This window comes from Apteryx mantelli, chromosome 1 (assembly GCF_036417845.1).
Source record: "Apteryx mantelli isolate bAptMan1 chromosome 1, bAptMan1.hap1, whole genome shotgun sequence".
NCBI lineage: Eukaryota > Metazoa > Chordata > Aves > Apterygiformes > Apterygidae > Apteryx > Apteryx mantelli.
This window is the reverse complement of record NC_089978.1, coordinates 33,538,297-33,558,434: the sequence shown is the minus strand read 5'-3', so window position 1 is coordinate 33,558,434 and position 20,138 is coordinate 33,538,297. Positions and strand designations below refer to the sequence as shown.

The 20,138-nt window shown below is 40.9% G+C and overlaps 1 protein-coding gene across 7 annotated transcripts; it reads right to left on the bottom strand.

Annotated features, from left to right (window-relative positions):
• Positions 1 to 2,814: 2,814 nt before the first annotated feature.
• ESD (esterase D) lies at positions 2,815 to 17,819 on the bottom strand. 7 transcript variants are annotated; one of them, XM_067292194.1, is made up of 10 exons: positions 17,651 to 17,764; positions 16,770 to 16,861; positions 16,375 to 16,450; positions 15,320 to 15,408; positions 13,257 to 13,355; positions 10,385 to 10,509; positions 9,457 to 9,576; positions 7,564 to 7,662; positions 4,120 to 4,287; positions 2,815 to 3,034 (listed from the first exon to the last, which is right to left on the bottom strand). In XM_067292194.1, exons 3-10 carry the CDS (start codon positions 16,440 to 16,442, stop codon positions 2,954 to 2,956), a joined length of 849 nt encoding a protein of 282 aa, XP_067148295.1. In that variant the 5' UTR covers positions 16,443 to 16,450; positions 16,770 to 16,861; positions 17,651 to 17,764; the 3' UTR covers positions 2,815 to 2,953. The 7 variants fall into 7 exon arrangements, with proteins under 7 accessions (XP_067148295.1, XP_067148299.1, XP_067148286.1 ...); XM_067292198.1 differs by having other exon boundaries at positions 16,796 to 16,861; XM_067292185.1 differs by lacking the exon at positions 17,651 to 17,764 and adding an exon at positions 17,036 to 17,067 and having other exon boundaries at positions 16,796 to 16,861.
• Positions 17,820 to 20,138: the final 2,319 nt, after the last annotated feature.

The following is a 20,138-nucleotide window of genomic DNA, read 5'->3' as shown; positions in this document are numbered from 1 at the left end:
GCTCCTCACTGAAAGCAGAACCTACTTACAGATGGCAGCCAAGGGCTGTGTGCAGTTGAGTTTTGAGCATTGCCAAGAATGGAGATTTCCCCAACCTCACCCATCTCCTGGTGGAGTTGGTAGAGGTGGTCAGTGTCTGTAACCCCCTGCACAACTAATGCAAGTCTTCTCACAGGTTTGCACTGTCTTGGATTCACAGGCACTGCTTTCCTTGGAAGAGGGCAAGTCTGGGGTCCCCTTTCTCATCAGCAGTCTGGCACCAGTTTTGTAGAGACATCAGGGAAGTTTCTGTGAAGCCTTGAGGTTATGGACAGCAAGTTTTCATGGACTGTGGAGAGGGCCCTCCTGACACCCGAATCTGCTCCTGGTCACAAGCAGGCTAAAGGAAAGTCACTTTCAAGGACAAAAGCAGCAGTGTGTATAAATACTAAGTTTTATCAAGAAAGCAAACAGTGCTGAAGGGCAGTCAATGATTAGGTGTTCTGAGTGGAAAATGGGGCAGGTATTTTTAGCTCCAAAACTGTAGCTGGGCTACTGTTTGGAAAAGTTGACATTGTGTGAGATCTCCTTCTCAAGCATAGATTAAAGAAAGACATTGGAAATAAAGTCCTCTCCCCCCTCCCTCCCAGTGTTTTGGGAGACTTAGAATTATGCTATATAACAAACATGAAAGAGTTTAGGGTTTTTTTTTTCCCATGCAGGGCAAGCTGTTTCCTACCTAACATAACAGTTCTAAAATGGTGGTTGAAAAGCACTTAGAGTAAATTACAGGGTTAAACCTGCTTTTTAGTCCTTTTTTTTCCTCTCTCTCATATAAAACATGCATACACCCCTGTTTGTTAGGGAATGGGGGGGGGCATGTCCATTTCACTTAAATGCAACTATCAGTCAGACTCAGGGAAAAAATTACTAGCTTTGACACACAGCAAATGGTAATGTTTATCAGAAGTACCTGCACCAAATTGAACACTCTGACCTGACACCACTGCTATTCCATTTATATTATTACTTGGCACAGGGTTGTAATACAAGCCCAGAACACTTCTGTTCCATTCCAGTATTAGAAACAGCCCAGTAATTCATTTGCTGGCTATGGCAGAGGCAAGGCAAAGGGAACAGGGTATTCACTTGACTTTAAAGGGGTTGCCTCCAGATAGGAGGCTGCCATGCATTAAAAAAGCCTTTGAGCCCATTTTGATTTTGAGAGTGCGGAGAAAATCTGAGGAGTTTAACACTTATGGCTTAAAATTTTTACACCAGTAATTCCTCCTTTCTTGTAAAGCAGGGCAGTGTTTGTTATAAACCTACCCAGGGTGGAGAACCATTGTGTTCATTCAGCATTGGAGAGAACCTTTGCAATTTTATCTTCTCCCACCTTCTAAGCTTACTTCAGAAATAAGTAGACACAAGCTGGATAAAAGTCAATAGGCAACTTAAGCTAGTCACCACTAAACAGAAACATAAGTTCCCAGCGTTAGTCTCCCTGCAATGTAGGAGCTAGTCCACACAAATAAGAAAGCACTCAGCATCACTTACTTACTTACACATGCAAAGAGCTTCTACCTCTACCTCCATGCTTCTGCTGGCGGAAGTCAAGGTTTGAGCAAGGAGAGATGTCTGGACTCAGCCCCATCATAACTATCTATCTGTTCTCACGTGACAAGCCACTTTTACTTACTTACTCAAAACTGTTTCAGGCTCACTACTTTTCCGTGAATATAAGAGTGCTGTACCTCAGGGGAAGCTGAGCATGATACAGAGATGAGCTACTGCTCCACTGAGAATGAAGTTCTACATTGCAGACTGGAAACAAGCTCTCAATAAGGGATGTTCCTCTGCAAGCCATCATTTGCCCAAAAAGCTAGTAGTCAGTCTATGTCTTTCAGTAGCTGGAGTAGCCTGGGATGGAGTTGGCAGAATACGTGTGCAGAGCCAGACGGCACACTTTTCAGGGGAGCAAACACTGCCTCTCCCCTTTTGCATGGTACAGATAAAACAGTAAAGAAGAGCTCCTGACTGATTGATTGCTTGAATTTAAGATAAACAACTCACTGGAGCAATCTGTATTCTTGCCCCACACAAGGTACCTGGCAGAATTATACCACCAGGAACATCCATCATAACTATCAGATGTAGATTCTCAGCAATGAGATTATAGATCATACAGAGCTAGGGATTGCCTCTGCAGATTTATTTGTTTTTTCCACTCCTGCCAATTCTTATCCAATCCATAAAAACTTATGCCATAAGCCTTTATCACTCAGCAACAGAGGGGAGGGAAGAAAGAACCACCCCTTCTAATAGAGACTGCTTCCTTCACACTGTTTTTAAGAGGTCTTTCCTTCAAGCACCATCCATTAAATACTCTCCAGATTACAGTTCGATGTTAATAATGCATGGAACAGTAAACCACAATGCACAGCAAGCTTCTGTCTGTATTCACCGCCAGACTTTATCCTTGGAACATACTTAGATGGGCCAAGGAAAAATACACCAACACTTCAGACTGATTAAGTAGGTTGATTAGTTCTGGAGCTAATGACTTCCTTCAGCACTAAGTGATGAACTGAACGCTGGTATTTATTTAATCAATCAGCTGAAGAACCACTCTGTTGCTATTCACAGCCTCTGCATAGTTGTGCTAGAAGCAGTCCTGAGGGCCCAAGTATGTAAATACATCCATATTCTGAAATTGACTCAACTGCTAATTTTCATTTTTACCTGAAGTGCAGCATGTTCCTTCAACGGTGATGAGACAGTTTTCAAAGCATGTAAGACCATTCAAAATACTTACTTTGAAGCACACACATCAAATTAAGTAGGACTCTCATTTTATTAGCAGTACAATCAGAAGAGCTTCATTTTATAGACAATAATTCAACAAATTATTTCTGTTTAGTTCACCCATACCCCTTCACTCATATTGGACAGAAGATGCTCCCATCCAAAGGGTTCAAGCATTAAGGTATTTTGCATGGTGTTTGATGTGATCATTAATAAACGTTGCAATGAAAAAATAGCTGTGATCATAACCCTAGAAAAGAACAAGACAAAAAAAAAAAAAAAATCAGCAAATACATATAGTTCATGATAAAGCAATCATGCTACGCTCTCTTTTCTAGGAAAGTTAATGAGTCTTTCTGTTTTGATCTCTTTTAACAAATCAAAAATATCTGTATTATATATAAAATCTATTAAGCCTACTTAACCCAAAGACTAAGTATAGGTGAACCTTAGGAGGCTGAACAAACAGAATGTACATTACACCAGTCTAGTCTGGGCATGCAACTTAGAGATTGATAACAGCAAGCATTACCTGTAGAGAAAACAGTTGCTCTCACTAGCATTGTTCTACTGGGAAAACAGGGTATATGGAGAACGGGGCCGAAGTCTTGATTAATGCTCTGGCACTTTATTAGAAAGACAAAGAAACCTCTGGAACAGCTCAGTTTTGTTAGCACTAACTCTATCCTTTCGTGCAGAACGGTGTAAAAGCCCTTAAAATAAATCAGAGAGGACAATCTCTCTAACTCTCCATAACCAGGCTCCACACTGGGTCTGGCTTGAAGCTGTGAGATGCTTACAAAGAAAGCGTTATTCTGGGCCACTGTGCTATAAGAAAGAGCAATCCTTCCACCAGAGTCCTTAAATGAATCTAGTATTTCAAAGCAATTCCACACCCTTCCTGAATTATACAAACACGTGCAAACTAGATCACAAAGTTTTACACTGAATGCAATACCCACCATACAGATAGAAAATCTAGCAAAAGTACATTCATCATAATGCTCATACAGTGACTGTGATACATATTAAAAATAGTTAATACTTCCTCTTCAGCCCACCACCAGCAAATTACCGTCTAACCACATCAGTTTTTGTAACTAAAATCATGACCCCACCTAGTGGTCAAATGCAGTGAATGTGACGGATATTGCACTCCTTACCACTTGCTAGAAGGGAAAAATAACTTCTTGCCTTCCTCACTTGGCCAAGGACAGACTCACAGGTAAATAAGAGCCTACCCAGTGAACAGACATCTTTCTGATTAGCTGCTGCATCCACTCAAAAAATCATGAAGCATCAACCCAACAATCACGGATTGCAGAAGCAACTTGCCTGCTGCAGTCTAAAGACTACTGGGATTTTCCTCTCTGTGCAGGCAGCGATGAAGTTATCAGGCAGTAACTGGCCTGCTGATAGGAACTGGTCATCTTTGCCTTGATCAATCAAGAAGTCCAGGTGGGAATCTGGACAGGACTTCACAAGCTGTGTAGCATCATATGCCTGAAGAAATAAATTTAAGAGAGGAACAGTACTAGATGCAAGAAAGTAGTTCTTAGCCTAATAATTACATATATTAGACTGGATCAAATTTACTGACTGCAAGAAAAGAATGGCATATATGGAGTTTCAAGTGATACTATATACAAACCACATCAAGACCCCCAATTACAGTTTGGAAAAAAACAATCAGGCTCTCATACACTTCCCTACAGCATAGCTTGGAGGAAAAAAAAATGAACAAATTCTGCTAAAAGACAAAACACTTGACTAAGACATGCTGGAATTCTCAAGCTAGAAGCAGTTAACACATCTTTTGAAGATACAAATGGGATTTTCCTCACCCTAAACGTTACCTCTGAGGGAAATACTGCATTAGGATTTCTTGACCACTCAGAAGGACCTTGACACAGGACAGGAGCTCCTGGAAGCTCAGGTATAAGCAGTCATGACCAATTACTACCGCTAACTGCAAAGAGATTTAACTAATACTCTGCCACTGTTGTGATCCAGGGTTTAGCAATACCATCAATCTCACCTTCTCTCCACCTGTGGCAAGCTATATTCATGGTTTGGGTCTATTCTATGTCTTAAGTTGATTAGAAAGCTAGGAAGGTTTTTCTGTAGACACTCCTGAACAAGATACCTGCCCTACAATGTCTGGTCTGCTAGCAGGATAGCACAGATGAACCAGGCTGGTGCCTTCCCTCCATGTGCTCTAAATCAGCAGCTCAGCCAAGAAGCACATAGAGATTCCTCCATGATCTGTTTTCAAGGATTGATTTTTAAAGCCAAAAGCACTTTTGAATCAGGTTACAAGGGAGAAAAATTCAGACTGATGTAGGAAATGGAAACTAAGGCTATTTATATAAATTATGTATGCTCCCAAAGGTCACCGTGATATCACAGAGGGATCTTAAAAGACTGTGGAAAGCAGTTTATTAACAGCTATAAACATCTGTATCATGTCGAAGAAATAGGATTTGGGGAATAAATCAAAGCTAGGAACTTAGTAAATAAAAGAGGCAAAAAACAAGGAGAAAATTTTTACCAAGTCAGACAAAAAAATTCTAGCCCAGAGTAATTATTTCAAGAGACACACCATTAATAACAACACCAAAAAAATGAGTACATAAATATCTCAGTTCCACATTTGGAAAACAGCCAGCTGATGGATTCATATATCACAAAGATGAAATATCCTTTGTTCCTGACGGAACAAAGATGGTGATGTTAAACTGCAGCTAGTAAAGCAAACAAAACAAGAGAAAAAACACCAAATGTGGATAATATGCATCCAAGAGTTAAAACAGAGCTGACTGAGCCAGTCTTTGTATTTCTGTATCTTCCACATCTCTTTGACGACTGAGGAAATTCCAAACAACTGGAAAGTTATACCCATGTTTAAAAAAGGGCAAATGATACGATCTAGGTAATTACCATCTTGGCAGTTTGACATCAATTCTGGACAAAATGGAACATCCAGTACAGAGCAAAAGGAATAAAGAATCAAAGAACAGGAAACATAATCAAGTACCAATTCACATGCTTGTACATGAACTAGATCCTACTAAAATAACTTGCTGCAACTAATTTGGCTCCTAAAGGTCAAAGCACTGAGGTAACACACCTATGCTTAAAGCAAGGCGTTTAACTTCGAAGGTACCATGATAATTTGACTGAGAAAACCTGGCACGATAGAGAAACCAAAATGGCACACACTGCGTAAATCAAACACTACTAACTAGCATGTCCCATAACATACTTGTAAATGGGGAACATGTTCCCAGTGGGGTCCTGTGCTTGGTAAATGCTCAAAAAAAGAAAAAAAAAGAAAAAGGAAATTCTTAAAAAAGATGGGGCAGATGACAGCTGCTTAAGGCAGTGGAAAGGACATGTCACCAAAAGACAGCAAAATGCACAGCCCTACCCCGAGGAACTGGAGCCAGGCTTTCTGAGTGCAGGACATCTCAGATGCAGAAAAGACACTGCAATGAACGTGGGAGCTTGTGCTCAGCTGAGTACTGTGGCGATGGTATAATATGATCCTTGCACATGTTAACATGGCAATTTTAAGCAGCAACAGGGAGATCAGTGGTTGTATACCTGCACCAAAGGCAGGTTTAAGTCTGTTCCTGGTGCCTGTCATTGATAATACTGGACTGGGCTTGCAGAAGAGCCTCAAAGTGAATAAGAGTCCAAAAACGTAAGTTTTTTTAGCAAAATAAATTCATTTTGTTAAATTTAAGCAAGTTTAACTGGGGATTTATGACATTCTTCAAGTAACTGCATGGGAAATAGCAGTTTCATAATACAGGGCTCTTCAAAATCTGCTAACAAAGCATACAGAAAATCCAGTGGCTGGAAAATATCAGGCTCCAAAAATGACGCTTTTTTTATTTTTAATATAGAAATTATCTGATTAACAATAGTGAAAGTTGCTCATCCTCTCCATCTCTAAAATATTTAAAACAGACCTGAACATCTTCCTAAGAGAGGCTTAAATCCAGTTTACAAGGGATTTAATTTCAGTCTGTGTTTATATATAGGGAAATCAGTGTACCTGGTCACCACAACCCTTCCCAACTTTTCAATCCAGGAATAAAATGCAATGTTTCTGCTGAGATGAAAAATACTGAAGGACTGCCCAAATAATACAGCAAAATGCACACAAACATTTTCATAACTCAGCAATTCATATAAGACTATTTATTTCAATATCAGGGACCTGAGGCTAAAACCTAACTTAGTTTGGTTTAATCCTGTTCTACTGAATACTGATTTCCAAGTATCCAACAGGCTCCTGTTTTAGCTGCATCCAACAGGCTGCTCCCACAGATGCCATGAGGCTCATCAGTCTCCGACCAGTGTGGATCAGTCTCTCCTCTCAGGCTACTACCAGAAAGCAGTTTTGTACACTGAGACTGTGAAGCAGATCGATTCTGGGGGGACACAGCTTAACTCTCTTCTAAACTGCTCACTGCTTTCACACATTAGGGAAAAGTCTCAGACTGCTCATAATTTTTAAGATTTTCATAAAACAGGGAGGAGTTTACTGTTGACTGATGAGAGCCTTTATCTCATTACATTAGTTACAAGCACCACCAGGCAACAGCAAGTCATTCCCACGCGTACAATGCTTATCAATGCTTAGGCATTTAGTTGTACTGCAATGTTAGCGCAGGGGCACTCCAGGGTTTTGCTCTAGACTCCTTGTGTAATGTGTTTAGAGATCATTCGTTCACAAGTTTTTAAAGGACTGTGAGTTCCAAAACATACCTCCCATTTGCTTGTATCTGACCCCAGATATCCACCAAAGGCTTTCTTCCCCCACTGACACTGAATAGGGTTGCAGATAGGAGCAAACGCCGATACAGACTGTTTGGAAAGAAAGAGTAAGAAAAACATGAATTAAGAAAAGTGATTTTTGATAACTAAGAAGCAAATTGAAAGCCTCTTCTGTTCTGACGTTACCATTGCCAGAACCCAGGATTCCCCCACCAGCTGTCCCAGCTAGGGGCCCTAACCATCACACTACTTTTCTCTTATTTGTTCTCTCTAGCTCCACGTTTTTTGCTTGCCTTTTTGCGCAGCTGCCAAGCTTCAAAAGGAAGGGCTAGATGCCCCATTCCTTCCCTTGCTGGGAGACGTTGGCTTAAATTCCCTTAAGCAGAGGAGAAGCATCTTAAGCCTGTTATTATCAGGTCAGCACAGTCAGAACATGGGACTATTTTACACCCAACCAGATTGTGGTGTGGCATGAGAAAGGACTAAGGCATGGCACTGACCAGCCAGTCTGACTATGCAACAGCATCTCATGAATTTAGGTACCTCCAGGATTAGAGGTCAAGAAAAGTGCAGTTCAGTTCACAACACTGGGCACTGGTGTCAGAAATCTAAGCCTTATTTTAGGTGTCCACATCCTTCTTTTGGATTTGGCCCTCAGAGCCTCAATATTTCCACTTTTAGGTATTTCAGGAAAAAGCAACAACCAACCTGAGTCACTGACTCTTCTCTGGGACTTTGGCACTTTCAATTTAATTTTTATTTCTTTTGGATAATATAGTTAACACTTAAAGGTCAACAGTGAAAATGAAAATCTCTGAACTACTGGCTCCAAATAATAAAAAGGAGATACAAAAGTAAAGCTTTCTCTTACATTCAGCTGTCTTATAAAGCCAAGTCAATGACACTGACACTGAGCAAATGTTATGCTATTTTCAAAAATGCAGTTGCTATAGGAACCAGACCCTTTAAGAAACGACATCATAGAGAACAGTTCTTAGTTAAATAAACCAGCAAGATTCAGGAAGTACGTAGCTGACTACAAAGTGCAGGGACAAGACAGCCTGTGAAAGGACAGATCTGCAAAGGCAGACTAACTCATCTCTCAGTACACCTGATTCTCCCTCAGAAGCACCGTATGACACAAGCACATCTCCAAAGAGAACAACAAAGTTTCCTTCAACTCTCACAAGTATACGGAGAATCAGTTACAGCACGTTTGATTTAGGTTCAAGCAGAACACAAATGTAACCTCAGATGCCTTGAACACTCCAAAAAAATCAGTATTCAAGAAAGTTGCCTTCCAAGTCCCAGAAAAGATTTTAAAAAAAGAAAAAAAAGAAAAAAAAAAGCTCAGATGCTATTTTGCGTGTGGTTCAGGTAAGCTGTCCTTATAGTTACATTTGCTAGCAGTTGGAGTTAATATATTCTGCAGTAAATTCTAAGCAAACAGAAGTATAACAGTGGTGAATATGTTTGCTGGTAATAAAAGCTCCAAAACAAACAATATTTGAAAAGGTATAGCAAGTCAGATAACCGGATGTCTAGACAATGTTGGCAGCATGAATTAATGCCAGAACTAAAGGGAACCTGTTTATCTTTAACTGTAACAGTTGGTTTGGAAGAGCTGTAGATCATCCAGAAGAAATTTAACTTTTCTCAACTTTTAAAATTTGCAGGTTTTTTAATTTCAGTGATGTCAAATATTCACACCTTCCAGAGTGGGATTTCTGGCAATGTTCCACAATATAATACTAGATATCAACTACTGCAATTATTTCTATATTTAAGGCTATAACAGAAGTTAGTGCTACATTTGACTTCGTCACTTCTACAGAAATCTGTATAAACTTTAGTATACCTCATATAAGCTTTAGTATATCTTACTTTGTACTTTCCAGGATTCTTCAAAGCAAGAATCAGAGCTCCATGGCCTCCCATGGAATGTCCAAATATAGACATCCGTTCAGGGTCAGTTGGAAAATTGGCATTTATTAGTTTAGGCAACTGAAAAGGAACAACAGTGGAATAAAAATGTTAAAGCAATTTGAATATGTCCATACAAATAATTAGACAAATGACTATTTTAATTCCAGGAAAACCACTGAGACCAAAGACACATCTTTGATTCCAGTCTGACATTTGTGATCATGGCCTGAAAGCAATCTGAACAGGACTGTAAAAACTATAAGAAACATTTCACCTGATAATACATAATTTTAAGTATTTTTGTAGAGATCTATCATAACTCTATAACACAGGATGCTGGCATTTCCTTATAACATAGTCTCATTTTAACAGATCCCTAAATATGTATGTGCCCCCATAAGTGGGCAGAATGTCAAGTTGGTTTTTTTTAAATCATTTGCTCCCTATATTCCCATCAACATTAGTTTTAATTTGGATCACACAAACCACACACACAGTAGATTAATCACTCACCTTTCTAATATATTTTTCAAGGATTTCCTTTTCCAACAGTTAAAGAAAGAAAAAAAAAAAAAAAAATCAAAACCACCTCCCTTCTCCCCCTTCCCAAGACAGCTATTGAAAACAGTCTGAGCAAGGCAACTGAAGTATTATCACAGGCAAATGTTGTGGATTGTCTCAGAAGCAGCAGAACAGAGATTTTATGAGAGCAGAGACTGCAAAACTAACAAATCAAGATTAGACGTGTATATCAACCCTGTGGCATCTCAGGCAGAAAAGCTGCCTTTTCTTTAAAAAATAAAATAAATTAATTTAAAAAGCAAGCTTTGGTGCTTGGGTGCTGAACTGCCCCCCAAAATATCATAGAACCCAGCAGCAAAGTTACCTCATCCTTTATGTAGGAGTACATCCTATAGTTTGTTTTCCAAGGATCTTCAGTGGCATCCACATAAAAACCAGCACCAGTGCCAAAATCCCAGCTTTCATCTTCTCCTTCAATATTGCAGCCGCCTACCAAGAAAAATAATTCTATAATTACTGTCTTATCTTTATCAGACATTCGGAATTGGAGAATCTGTCGCATAAATCAGGGACGTAGGACAAGTTTCTCAAACACCCTGCCTCTACGTTTCCAACCTATAGGACAACTCAGATTTTCACGGGTTAATACAATGTTTTCAAGTCAAAGTTCTGCCTTGTTTCAGTACCCTCTCACATAAATACAAATAAGTGCAACACACTTAACTCTCCTAAATTAATTCCATAATTTTTTGTCCAATTTACCTATGGACTTACTCCAGTTTTCATTTACTGATCAGTGTTTCATTTGCTAGACACTGATTAGTAAATTGCTTATTGCCAGTGCAATAAGCTACTGGGTTATTTCAACCACACCCTATTAGACCTCACCCTATCAAGGACAGGACACTACATGAAAAACAGAAACACAGGAAAATTTTCTTCCCCCTGAAGAACAGAACCATATATCGCCAAACAGTTTGCCCAGATCATTTTTATGTGCCTCAACTAATATCTCCTACTGCTCCCCTTTTAAGATCCCACAATACAACATTCACTGTTCATATCGTTTTGTAAGTACGTAACTCTACCTTTTCTGCGGTTCGTTTCATTGCTCCTACCTAAAACTCCTCATAAAATTCAAGCCATTTCTTTTTTGAATTATGGCAGAGTTGTATCTTCCTTCCCAAGGCTACACTTTCAAACTAAACTTGCAGATGTCTCCTTGAAAGTCAATCCATCCCATCCAGTCTTCTCTAATTCTCCCTTTGATTTGCCTGTGACTTACAGCTTGGTTTTTAGCTTGCTTTTCAGAACAGAATGTAATATTTTAAGGTGTAGGTGACAGAAAATAATGGCCTCCCTTTCTCCAAAACGTTCCCAGTTTTTGCCAGCCAAAATTACACGGGCATTCACAACCGTCAGATTACGCTGCAGACCCACATGTAATTTGAGACAATCCCTGAGAATTTGTGCAAAGATACCTGCCACCCTGTCACATGTGGAATCAGATTTTTACAAGGATCAAAGTTGAGTTTGCTCCAGTGATGCGTCCTTGAACGCTAAGTGATTTTGTAACTTAACAGTCCAGCAGTCACAGAGACTGGTGGTGCTTACACAACACGCTGGATATAAAAAGCCTGTTATCTTCGGTCCCTTGGAGATGGATGAAAACTAAGCAAGTCCTGCCAGACAACGATGGCAACACCGATTTTGCTGAAAGAAACTTAAGGGAAACCCCAAAAAAAGAAACTTGAAAAGAAACCAGCAAAGGACTCTTCAGCACACTTGCCTGGTGAAGCAAACCCCAACAAGAAAGACAGGTACACTATCAGAGCCCGACAGACAGTCTGTAACTCCAAGTGCTTCACATTTTCCTATAGTCCTTTTCCTTGTCTACAGACAGTCCCTCACTCCTAGAAGGTAAATCTTATGTAGTCATAACTGCAATTAAAAAAGCACATATATCCCCTTAGCATTTCCTCTAAATATGCCAAGATCCCTTCACTTGTCATTGTATTTGAACTGTTCTTCACCTCCTTCTCCAGATAACTCAAAAAGATGCAAGAATATCTGGGTTCTCTGAGCTAAAATCTCAGAGTATAATATGAAACACATACTCAGATTCATCTAAACAGCTGAGCAAATCCTGATGCCTTATTAGACTAGATGGCATGAGAGAAGCTGCAAAGAAGATTTTAAAAGGAAGTGGACAATGCTACAATAGTTAGATACTCACAGAGACAATGTACACAGAAAACATAAAAAACAGTCCCAATACCCAAGGATAATTTTAATCCTGAGAAAACGCAATCTGAATAACGCAAAGTTTAGTTGCACATCTCTAGTCTGCAGCAGATGGTAAAAATGAAGCGTATATTTCATTAATACACAAGTTTTGCTCTTCTGCCCCTCTTCTTCCTTGGAAATATGCATTTCTGTTCTTTAGCCTAACACAACCTAGGTATGAAAAACCTTTTCTGGAAAGAACATCCATTCATTCCCATATTAACTTTGTTCATATCTGAAGCACTAAAATTTGGAAAATATCAGAAGAGTGCCATCTTTGTATATAGCACTCATTAGACTTTAGCAGAAACCAGCAAATATTCAACATAATACACTGAATCCCCAAAAGACTGTATATCCAGTACTTGGATTTTCAGGTTTCCCAAACCACATATAAACTCAGCTTTATACAAATAACATCACATCATTTATTTAAAGCTACCTATTGAAACCTCAGGGGGGAGGGGTTTTGGTTTGCTTTAAACTTTTCTAAGCAATGAAATCCTCTGAAGACATGTACTTAATAGGCTTCAGAAGACACAATACAATGAACAGTAAACATTACAGCTGTGTGTGACAACACAGTTCTGTGGATTTTTTAAAGTGTCAGGAAGTCACAAAGCGCAAGCCCGGGTCTCTGATAATACCAGCTACTTGTCTTCCTTCTCTCCCCATTCCCCAGTCTTCCTGTGTGCTGAACTCGGGGGCCCCTTTGTTCTAGCTTTAGGGCCTTCACAATAAAAGAGTTTCAAATGTGAAATCTTCAACAACAGGTTATTAAGAATATGGATGACATAACCCAGCAAATAATGTAAGATATAAAGGTGAGGTCAGATTGTGACTCAGATGGGCAATACACTTTGTAGTCAACTGCAGCTACTCATTCTTTGAGGATAAACACAGTGAACTTCAGTATAAAGACTTTTATCACATCTTGTGTAAAAACTTACGTGGGCTTGTGTCTGGTGCAACTACAATAAGGCCGTGTTCAGCTGCAGCTTGATGAAAACCAGCTTTCGTTATAAAATTCTGTTCTGTGCAAGTTAATCCTAGACAAGGGAAATACGACCGGTTACATACTGCTCACAGCATTCCAGTTTACAAAACCTAGCTTTTCTACCAGAAAAGCTTTCGAAAAGTATTTCTATCTCCATAAACATGAAAAAGTCCTTTTATTCAGTTCAACAATATTTAATAATCCACAGATCCAGATCCAGTTGCGCTTTCACATTTAGTCACAGTAACATTCGATCAAAAGCTGGTCAATCTGTATTCTGCACCCATACAGCCACTCAAATACCTACTCATGTCACATACGCAGTTTCCTCAAGTACTGCATATTTAAGATAAACAGCACTGGATAGTCAATATGGAATAAAGATACTACTAGTAGAAATAACATCACTAACTTTTGACATCTAACCCTGCAACTGCATTTTTCTGTCCACTGCCATTTCAGCTAGTTATCTCCATTACAGAATTCTACATGCGGTCTGAAAATCTTACAAGCTTTAGACAAAATGAAGGCCCACAGCACTCCGACTCCCAGATACACAGCAATCTGTGTCTTTTGCAGTGCAGCAGGTCTGAAACTGAAGTCCAACTGCAAATAAATAATATTGCAGACCAATATTTCAATTATTCTTCACTGTGCCACTTGAGACTATTATTTGAGGTTATTGATTGTCGTTTTCTCTGAAGGCACGCTGTGGATAACCTCATTTGACTGACATACTCGCCAAGACAGCACACTTTAGTTTTGAAAAATAAAAGTGCTGCATGACTCAGAGCTCTTCAAACAATTTTGATGCTTCCTACTTCAACAATAAACATTCTTCTGTAGTCTGTTCTCATTCCACAAATCAGACCAACTAGCTATGTTGTAAAATGAATGCATATAAGAAATACAGTCTCCACACTACTAGTCAATTCTCCAACTTTTTTAACACAAGCTTCAATAAAACTAGCTACCTCTAAAATTACAGAAGGGTAATTGCTTCTGCTTTTAATTTTGAATATAGAAAAAAGGGATGTAATTAATCGTTCCTGATAGCCGTCACCAACATAAACCCAGTGATTTTGAAAGCAATGGTTTTACATTAGCTCTACAATTTCGGAGTTCAACCCAGCTCTGTAGGAGATGACAAGCACAGGACAGAGGAACAAAACCACAGTAATTGGGAGTCACATATGTACGTGCTGTCTCATCCCTGCTTGCCTTACACCCAGCAAGACAGGAGGTGGATAGGACACCATGGGAGCTGGACAGAAGGACAAAGAGAAATGGTGCTGCAGACTAGAAAACTTTACTCCTGCCGCACCCCCTTCTTCTGCCCCTGGCCCTTACTGATTCCACACTCTTACCTCGCTCTAGACGTGCTGGGTCTAAGCCAGCTGACAGCACCTCCCTTTGCAAGTTCAGCAAATGCTCCCTGCAAAACTCAGGACGTGGTAGAGTCCAAAAGACAAATCTGCTGCCTCCCCTGGGCTAGATTTTGCCCCTACCCTATTAGCTGAAGCTGCCTGTCATAAAAAGAAGTAGGAGGTGTCCCAAGGGAAGGCCTGTTAGGAAAACCCTTAAATATATCCATACATATATACATGTGCATGTACACACACTTGTATAAATGTCTACATTTATGTATTTATAGATATAGCAAATCTTAAAATAAACCTTCACGTCATTCATATACCATATCCTAAAACTATTCAACTACAGTCCCTTCTGGGCATGACTTCTATGTCCAGCAAGATCTAGACTGGAGAAAATTCACATGCCTTCCGGATCTTTCTGCAGAAAAAGACACAAATCTGAAAGGCCTGACCCCTGGAGGCCAGCTGAATCCAACTTCATCACGGTACACACAAGGGGTATGTGTGTGCCCCAGAAGATGATCTTTAATAAAATGCAAGAGCTGCCACTGAACTATCTCTGTCTCAGGTTTTAGTAACTGTAGCACAGTATCTTAAATACACTTTCTTTTTTTCAGTTCCTAAAATTCATGTTACTTACCTGAGAGCCAATACAGCACAGGACACTTTCCAGTTTCTGCTTTTGGAGGCAAGTAGATTCCAAATTTCATTTTGCATTTTAGCTCTGTACTGTAGTGATAAAATATTCCCAGTTAGCACTACTACTTAACTAACAAGGTTGTTAACATTAAAAAAGAAAAGTTGAATCAATGCATTTTCAGAATATGACCAGCCCCAAGAGAGAGATATGGTCAGTGAAATATAAGAACTAGAAGTCAAATAAAATTTAAAAAAATATTTAAACTTAGCTTTAGCCTCTTGACTTGACAACAGCTAACCTTCCTATATTTTTTAAAAAATATTAAACTAGACACTTGCAAATAAGCCACATTTTTGCAGTGTTGCTGACAGGGAACAGCTTGAAAATTGAATTTTGAACTCTAGCAATATTTAACTTGAACCTTGCATATCAAATTGGAAAGTAATTTTTAAGGAAGAACACATCTACATGACTTACAGAATACACTGCAGAGCATGTCCCACCAAGAGTGAGTGTTTTCAGTCTGCTAAATCTACAGACTAACCAATTGCCCAATTTATACTAAAGTCTAAAACTGCCAATAAAGCTTATCTGAACATAAATAATGATTCTTTTTTTTTGGATCACAAATAAAAAAATGAATGCTTCTCTTTCCATCCTCATTAAATAAGAAGATTATATCTATTGCCTTTGTCTGCTCAGAGTAATTTTTAACAACGAACAAAAATGAAATATCTGCTAGAGTGGATAGAACTTTGTACACACAGCAGTTCTCTGTGCTGCAAACAGGGCAGCTCAAAGCAATGGAGCTTCATCTTAAAAATAAAAATACTGCCTTCCAGTCACAAGTCTGCAGCAGTAAGTATATTAAACATGTTAAACATTAACACAAAAATACAACAACATAGCCAAAACAGTAGTAGACGACACTTCTTACTTAAGTATGGATACTAGTGAGAACAAACACTATTTTCTTGCAGACTGAGAGCACTGGCAGCAATACTATGGATTCATTACTCCATGCCGAACATTTAGATTGTTTTCATAACATTCACCTGTCATGTTCAAACACCTTCTGGAAACCCTCAAAGCATTTGTTGCTGGAAACCTGTTTCAGTGCCATGGCCTTAACTGTTAAAAAAAGGACAAGTTAAATTTGAAAATACAAGTTCCAGGACTTACTTTATAGCAAGTAATGGGAACAGAAAAGTTAAATACAACTTAAAGCATCTCTGTTTAATGTCTCAGTTTCTCAGAATAAAGTGTCTCCTGCAAACACTTTTCTGATCTTTCATTAACTACTTCACTATATTAGTGCCAGGTTGATTGCTGTCTTGCTGCAAAACTCAGCAGTGGCTAACACAGATGAAGTCAGAGGCATGCAGAATAAAGCTTAAATTAGAGCGTGGACATACATGGGGAGGTAGGGGATGAACTCTTGAGAGCAGACCTGACAAAGCCAGCTTCCCCACAGACCTGCACCTCCAGCCCTCTCCACCGCTGCAGTAATCTTCGCTCTCTCCTTGTCTGCCAATGCTACTACTGGAAAAGAAGCATCATGAGCTGTGGCTAGTCCGGAGCAGCACGTGCCAAGCGGCCAGCCTGCTACCTGCACCGTGAACATGCAGGAGATAAACCTGTCCTGCCTTTCCTTCACGGTGCATGCCAGTATCCAGCCACTATTTTTTTTTTCCAGATTGGGCAGAAATGAGCTACCTTGTTCTAAAAGTCTGTGAGACAGCAGAAACACAGGCCTCCAACAGAAGACGGCAACTTATTCCCATGGAAAACAAAATGAAAAATACAAGAAAGGACAAAGTTATGGGAGTTTTAAAATAGTTGGGGGCATACTTGCAGTGAGTTTGCTACAGGAAGGAAACCAGTGAAGGGTCGCATAAATGGAAACACTGTCCGTTTTCATGGACAGTAAGGCCAAGTAGGCAGCTAGAAGAGGAAGAGAACTGGTGGGAAGGCATACGAGAACATCCTGATGAGAAACTACATAACCTAAGAGCAGGTAATAAGTGTCAAAATGAAACTGTTCTTACCCTCACACTTGTCCACTCCTATGGTCAATCAGAAAAGAAAACACGTGCACCACAGTCACCCTTCGGGGCCTGCTTATTTTCTTGTACCATCCCATCGGGGCTGGAGTTAGGAAGGGTCCGCAAGGAAGCACACTCACGACCCGGGGCGCCGCGGCCCCATCGCGGCCTGCTGCGGGCAGCCGCGCCGCCCCTCGCCCGCCCCCCGCACTGCCCTTCCCGGCCCAAGCCGACACGCGGCCGGTCCCCGCCTGCTGCCAGCGCCCCCACTCTCCTCGGTATTTACCCTGCCTCCCGCTGTATGTGCACACCGGGTCCCCGCAGCCTCCCCTCCGCTGGGCCGCAGGGCCCGCACGCCGCCGCGCCGCCCTCCCCGCAGGGAGGCCGCGGGCGGCCGCTCCCTTACCTCGGCGGCGCGGCGCGGCGCGGCGGAGCCGAGCGGCGGACGGCGCGGGGCGGCCCCGAGGCCCGGCGCCGCCTGCTGCCGCCCCGCCTGCGCGCTGCGCCCGCCCTGCTCCCGGCGCCCCCCGCAGGGCCCCGCCGCCATCGCCCCGCTCGCTTCCTGTCACAGCGCTTCCCCTCGCGGCCCCGCCGCCGTCGCCCCGCTCTCTGCCCCTCAGAGCGCCGCCATCTCCCGGCTCCCTGCCCCTCGCGGCCCCGCCGCCGTCGCCCCGCTCCCTGCCCCTCAGGGCCCCGCTGCGCTGTCCCGGGGGCCATTCCTCCCCCCGGGAGCTTTCTAGAAGGAAGGGAGCAGCGTGAAGGAGGAGGAGGAGGAAGGCTGCTGTCGCCATTAAGGCAAAAACCCGTACTCGTCCCCCTCATCCTTGCCGCAAATTCCCTGTGCAATGCATAGGGAGAGCCTAAACTTAAGCAGTCTCAAAGAAAAGGGGCTTTTGCTTTTCACCTCAAGGAAATCCAGCCAGCTTATGCCAAATTGGTGATCTGAGATAACCTGGCAAAAATGGCTGGGCTGGTTGAAGCCCCGCTTCCCTGCTAGGAGAGCTGAGGGGTGGGTAGTATCTGTGAGAAGCTGCGGGTGCTGCTGTCCTGTTCTTCAGGCTCTTTTCAGCTCTTGTTTTATTTACTTCTGGAGGAGAATGTGCATGGCTTTGGCATATTTGTGTCGCAGAGGCTGTCTCTAGATCTGAAGAGGAAGAAAATCTAGAACCATGAAATGAAAAAAAAATTAATCCAGAGAATCTGATAATGCTGACGTATTTAAAATTACAAGTGTTACCATTAGCGTTATTTTTTCTAAACCACCAAGACCCCAAGGGAAAAAAGTTGCTAATGCAGCCTAAACTTTGATCACAGCATCATCAACTTTTAAATGTTTTCCCTCTTCTCAGTATTTCAACATGATTCATAGAAGCTGCCTTCTGAAGGACTCCTGATTTTAAAGTAAAACCAAAGCCTAGTTTAGGCTCATTTGCAAGATTAGAAGGAACACAGATATTTGGTAGTACTTACATGCTATCTGTACCCCAAAATCTCCTCACTTTCTTACTCTGATAGATCATATTCTTTTCAATTTGCAATTACGCATGCCCATCAAATGCCAGAAAAAGGTCTGCAGCAAAACACTCTCCCTCTTTTTGGTCTTCTAGCATGTACATCGTTAGGAGTAACTATTTTTATCCATAACATTTACAGGCATTGACGTTACTTTGTCAGTGTGACAGCAATTCTTTCCTATTTCTAATCCATAATTCTAGCAGTGCTCAATACTGTCACCTTTGTCCTCCCACTACTTTGTACTCTTCTCCAGCTGAGCTGATAGATCCATTCATAATGCGACTGCTAGACTTTGGACCTTGGCTACAAACTACATTCCAGACTGTCTTTCCTACCCTGTCCCTGTACTTTGATATATCTGATGCAAATCGTCTGTCTCTGAGGTGCTCCAACCTAAACTTTCTGTTTCTTCTCTCAGTTTTCCTTTGGCAAGCCAGTTTTAATTTGCCATCGTTTTGTCAGTAGTAGTTCTAAAATACTACTAGTAATAATAATAGCATCTCAGTAATGAGTAGTAATAATACTAATGAGTAGTAATAATAGTAGTATTTCAGATTCCTTCCATATCTAGCTATGAGCATTTTGATATCTTCCTAATGCCCTAATCTCATTAGCAATATATTGCCCAATTAGTTTGTTATTTGAACTAAACTTCAGCCAGGCTATTTTCTATCTTTCATATATAGTCAGCTGTCATTACACACACATTCATTTTCCATGTCCATTTGCAGTTTGTGTTTTCAGCCATTTCTGTCTTGTCAGCATAAACCCTGCCTACCTCACCGTTCATGTTTATGTAATTTTAATATATTCCTGGGTTTCCTGTCCAAGTCCTTTAAATAATCTGCCCAATGTATTCCCATTTCAGAGTGACATATTCAGAAAGATCCAACTGGCAGCACACTGATGAATTCACCTGGCCTCCCCATGTGTGCATGGGTCCTAGTGTACCTGCCGTACTCCAGCACGAACCCTGCGAGCTGCCACTGTGCGTATAAGGGGTGGGGGGAGAGGATTTTTTATCATATGACTTTAGAGAGCAGTATGGCCTTGTAACCAGCCTGCAGCCATGCCCCAAAATAGATATCCTGCTTCTGATTGGAATAAAACTGGCCCACCTGGATTTAAGTTCATCACCTTTGGTTTTTTTTGGATAATGACATATACTTTCAAGTGTTTTATTATGTTCCCCAAATACTCTTTCTTTGATGTTCTTTCTTTCATTTCATTTAATCATTGCAGATTTTTTCCGTGAGGTG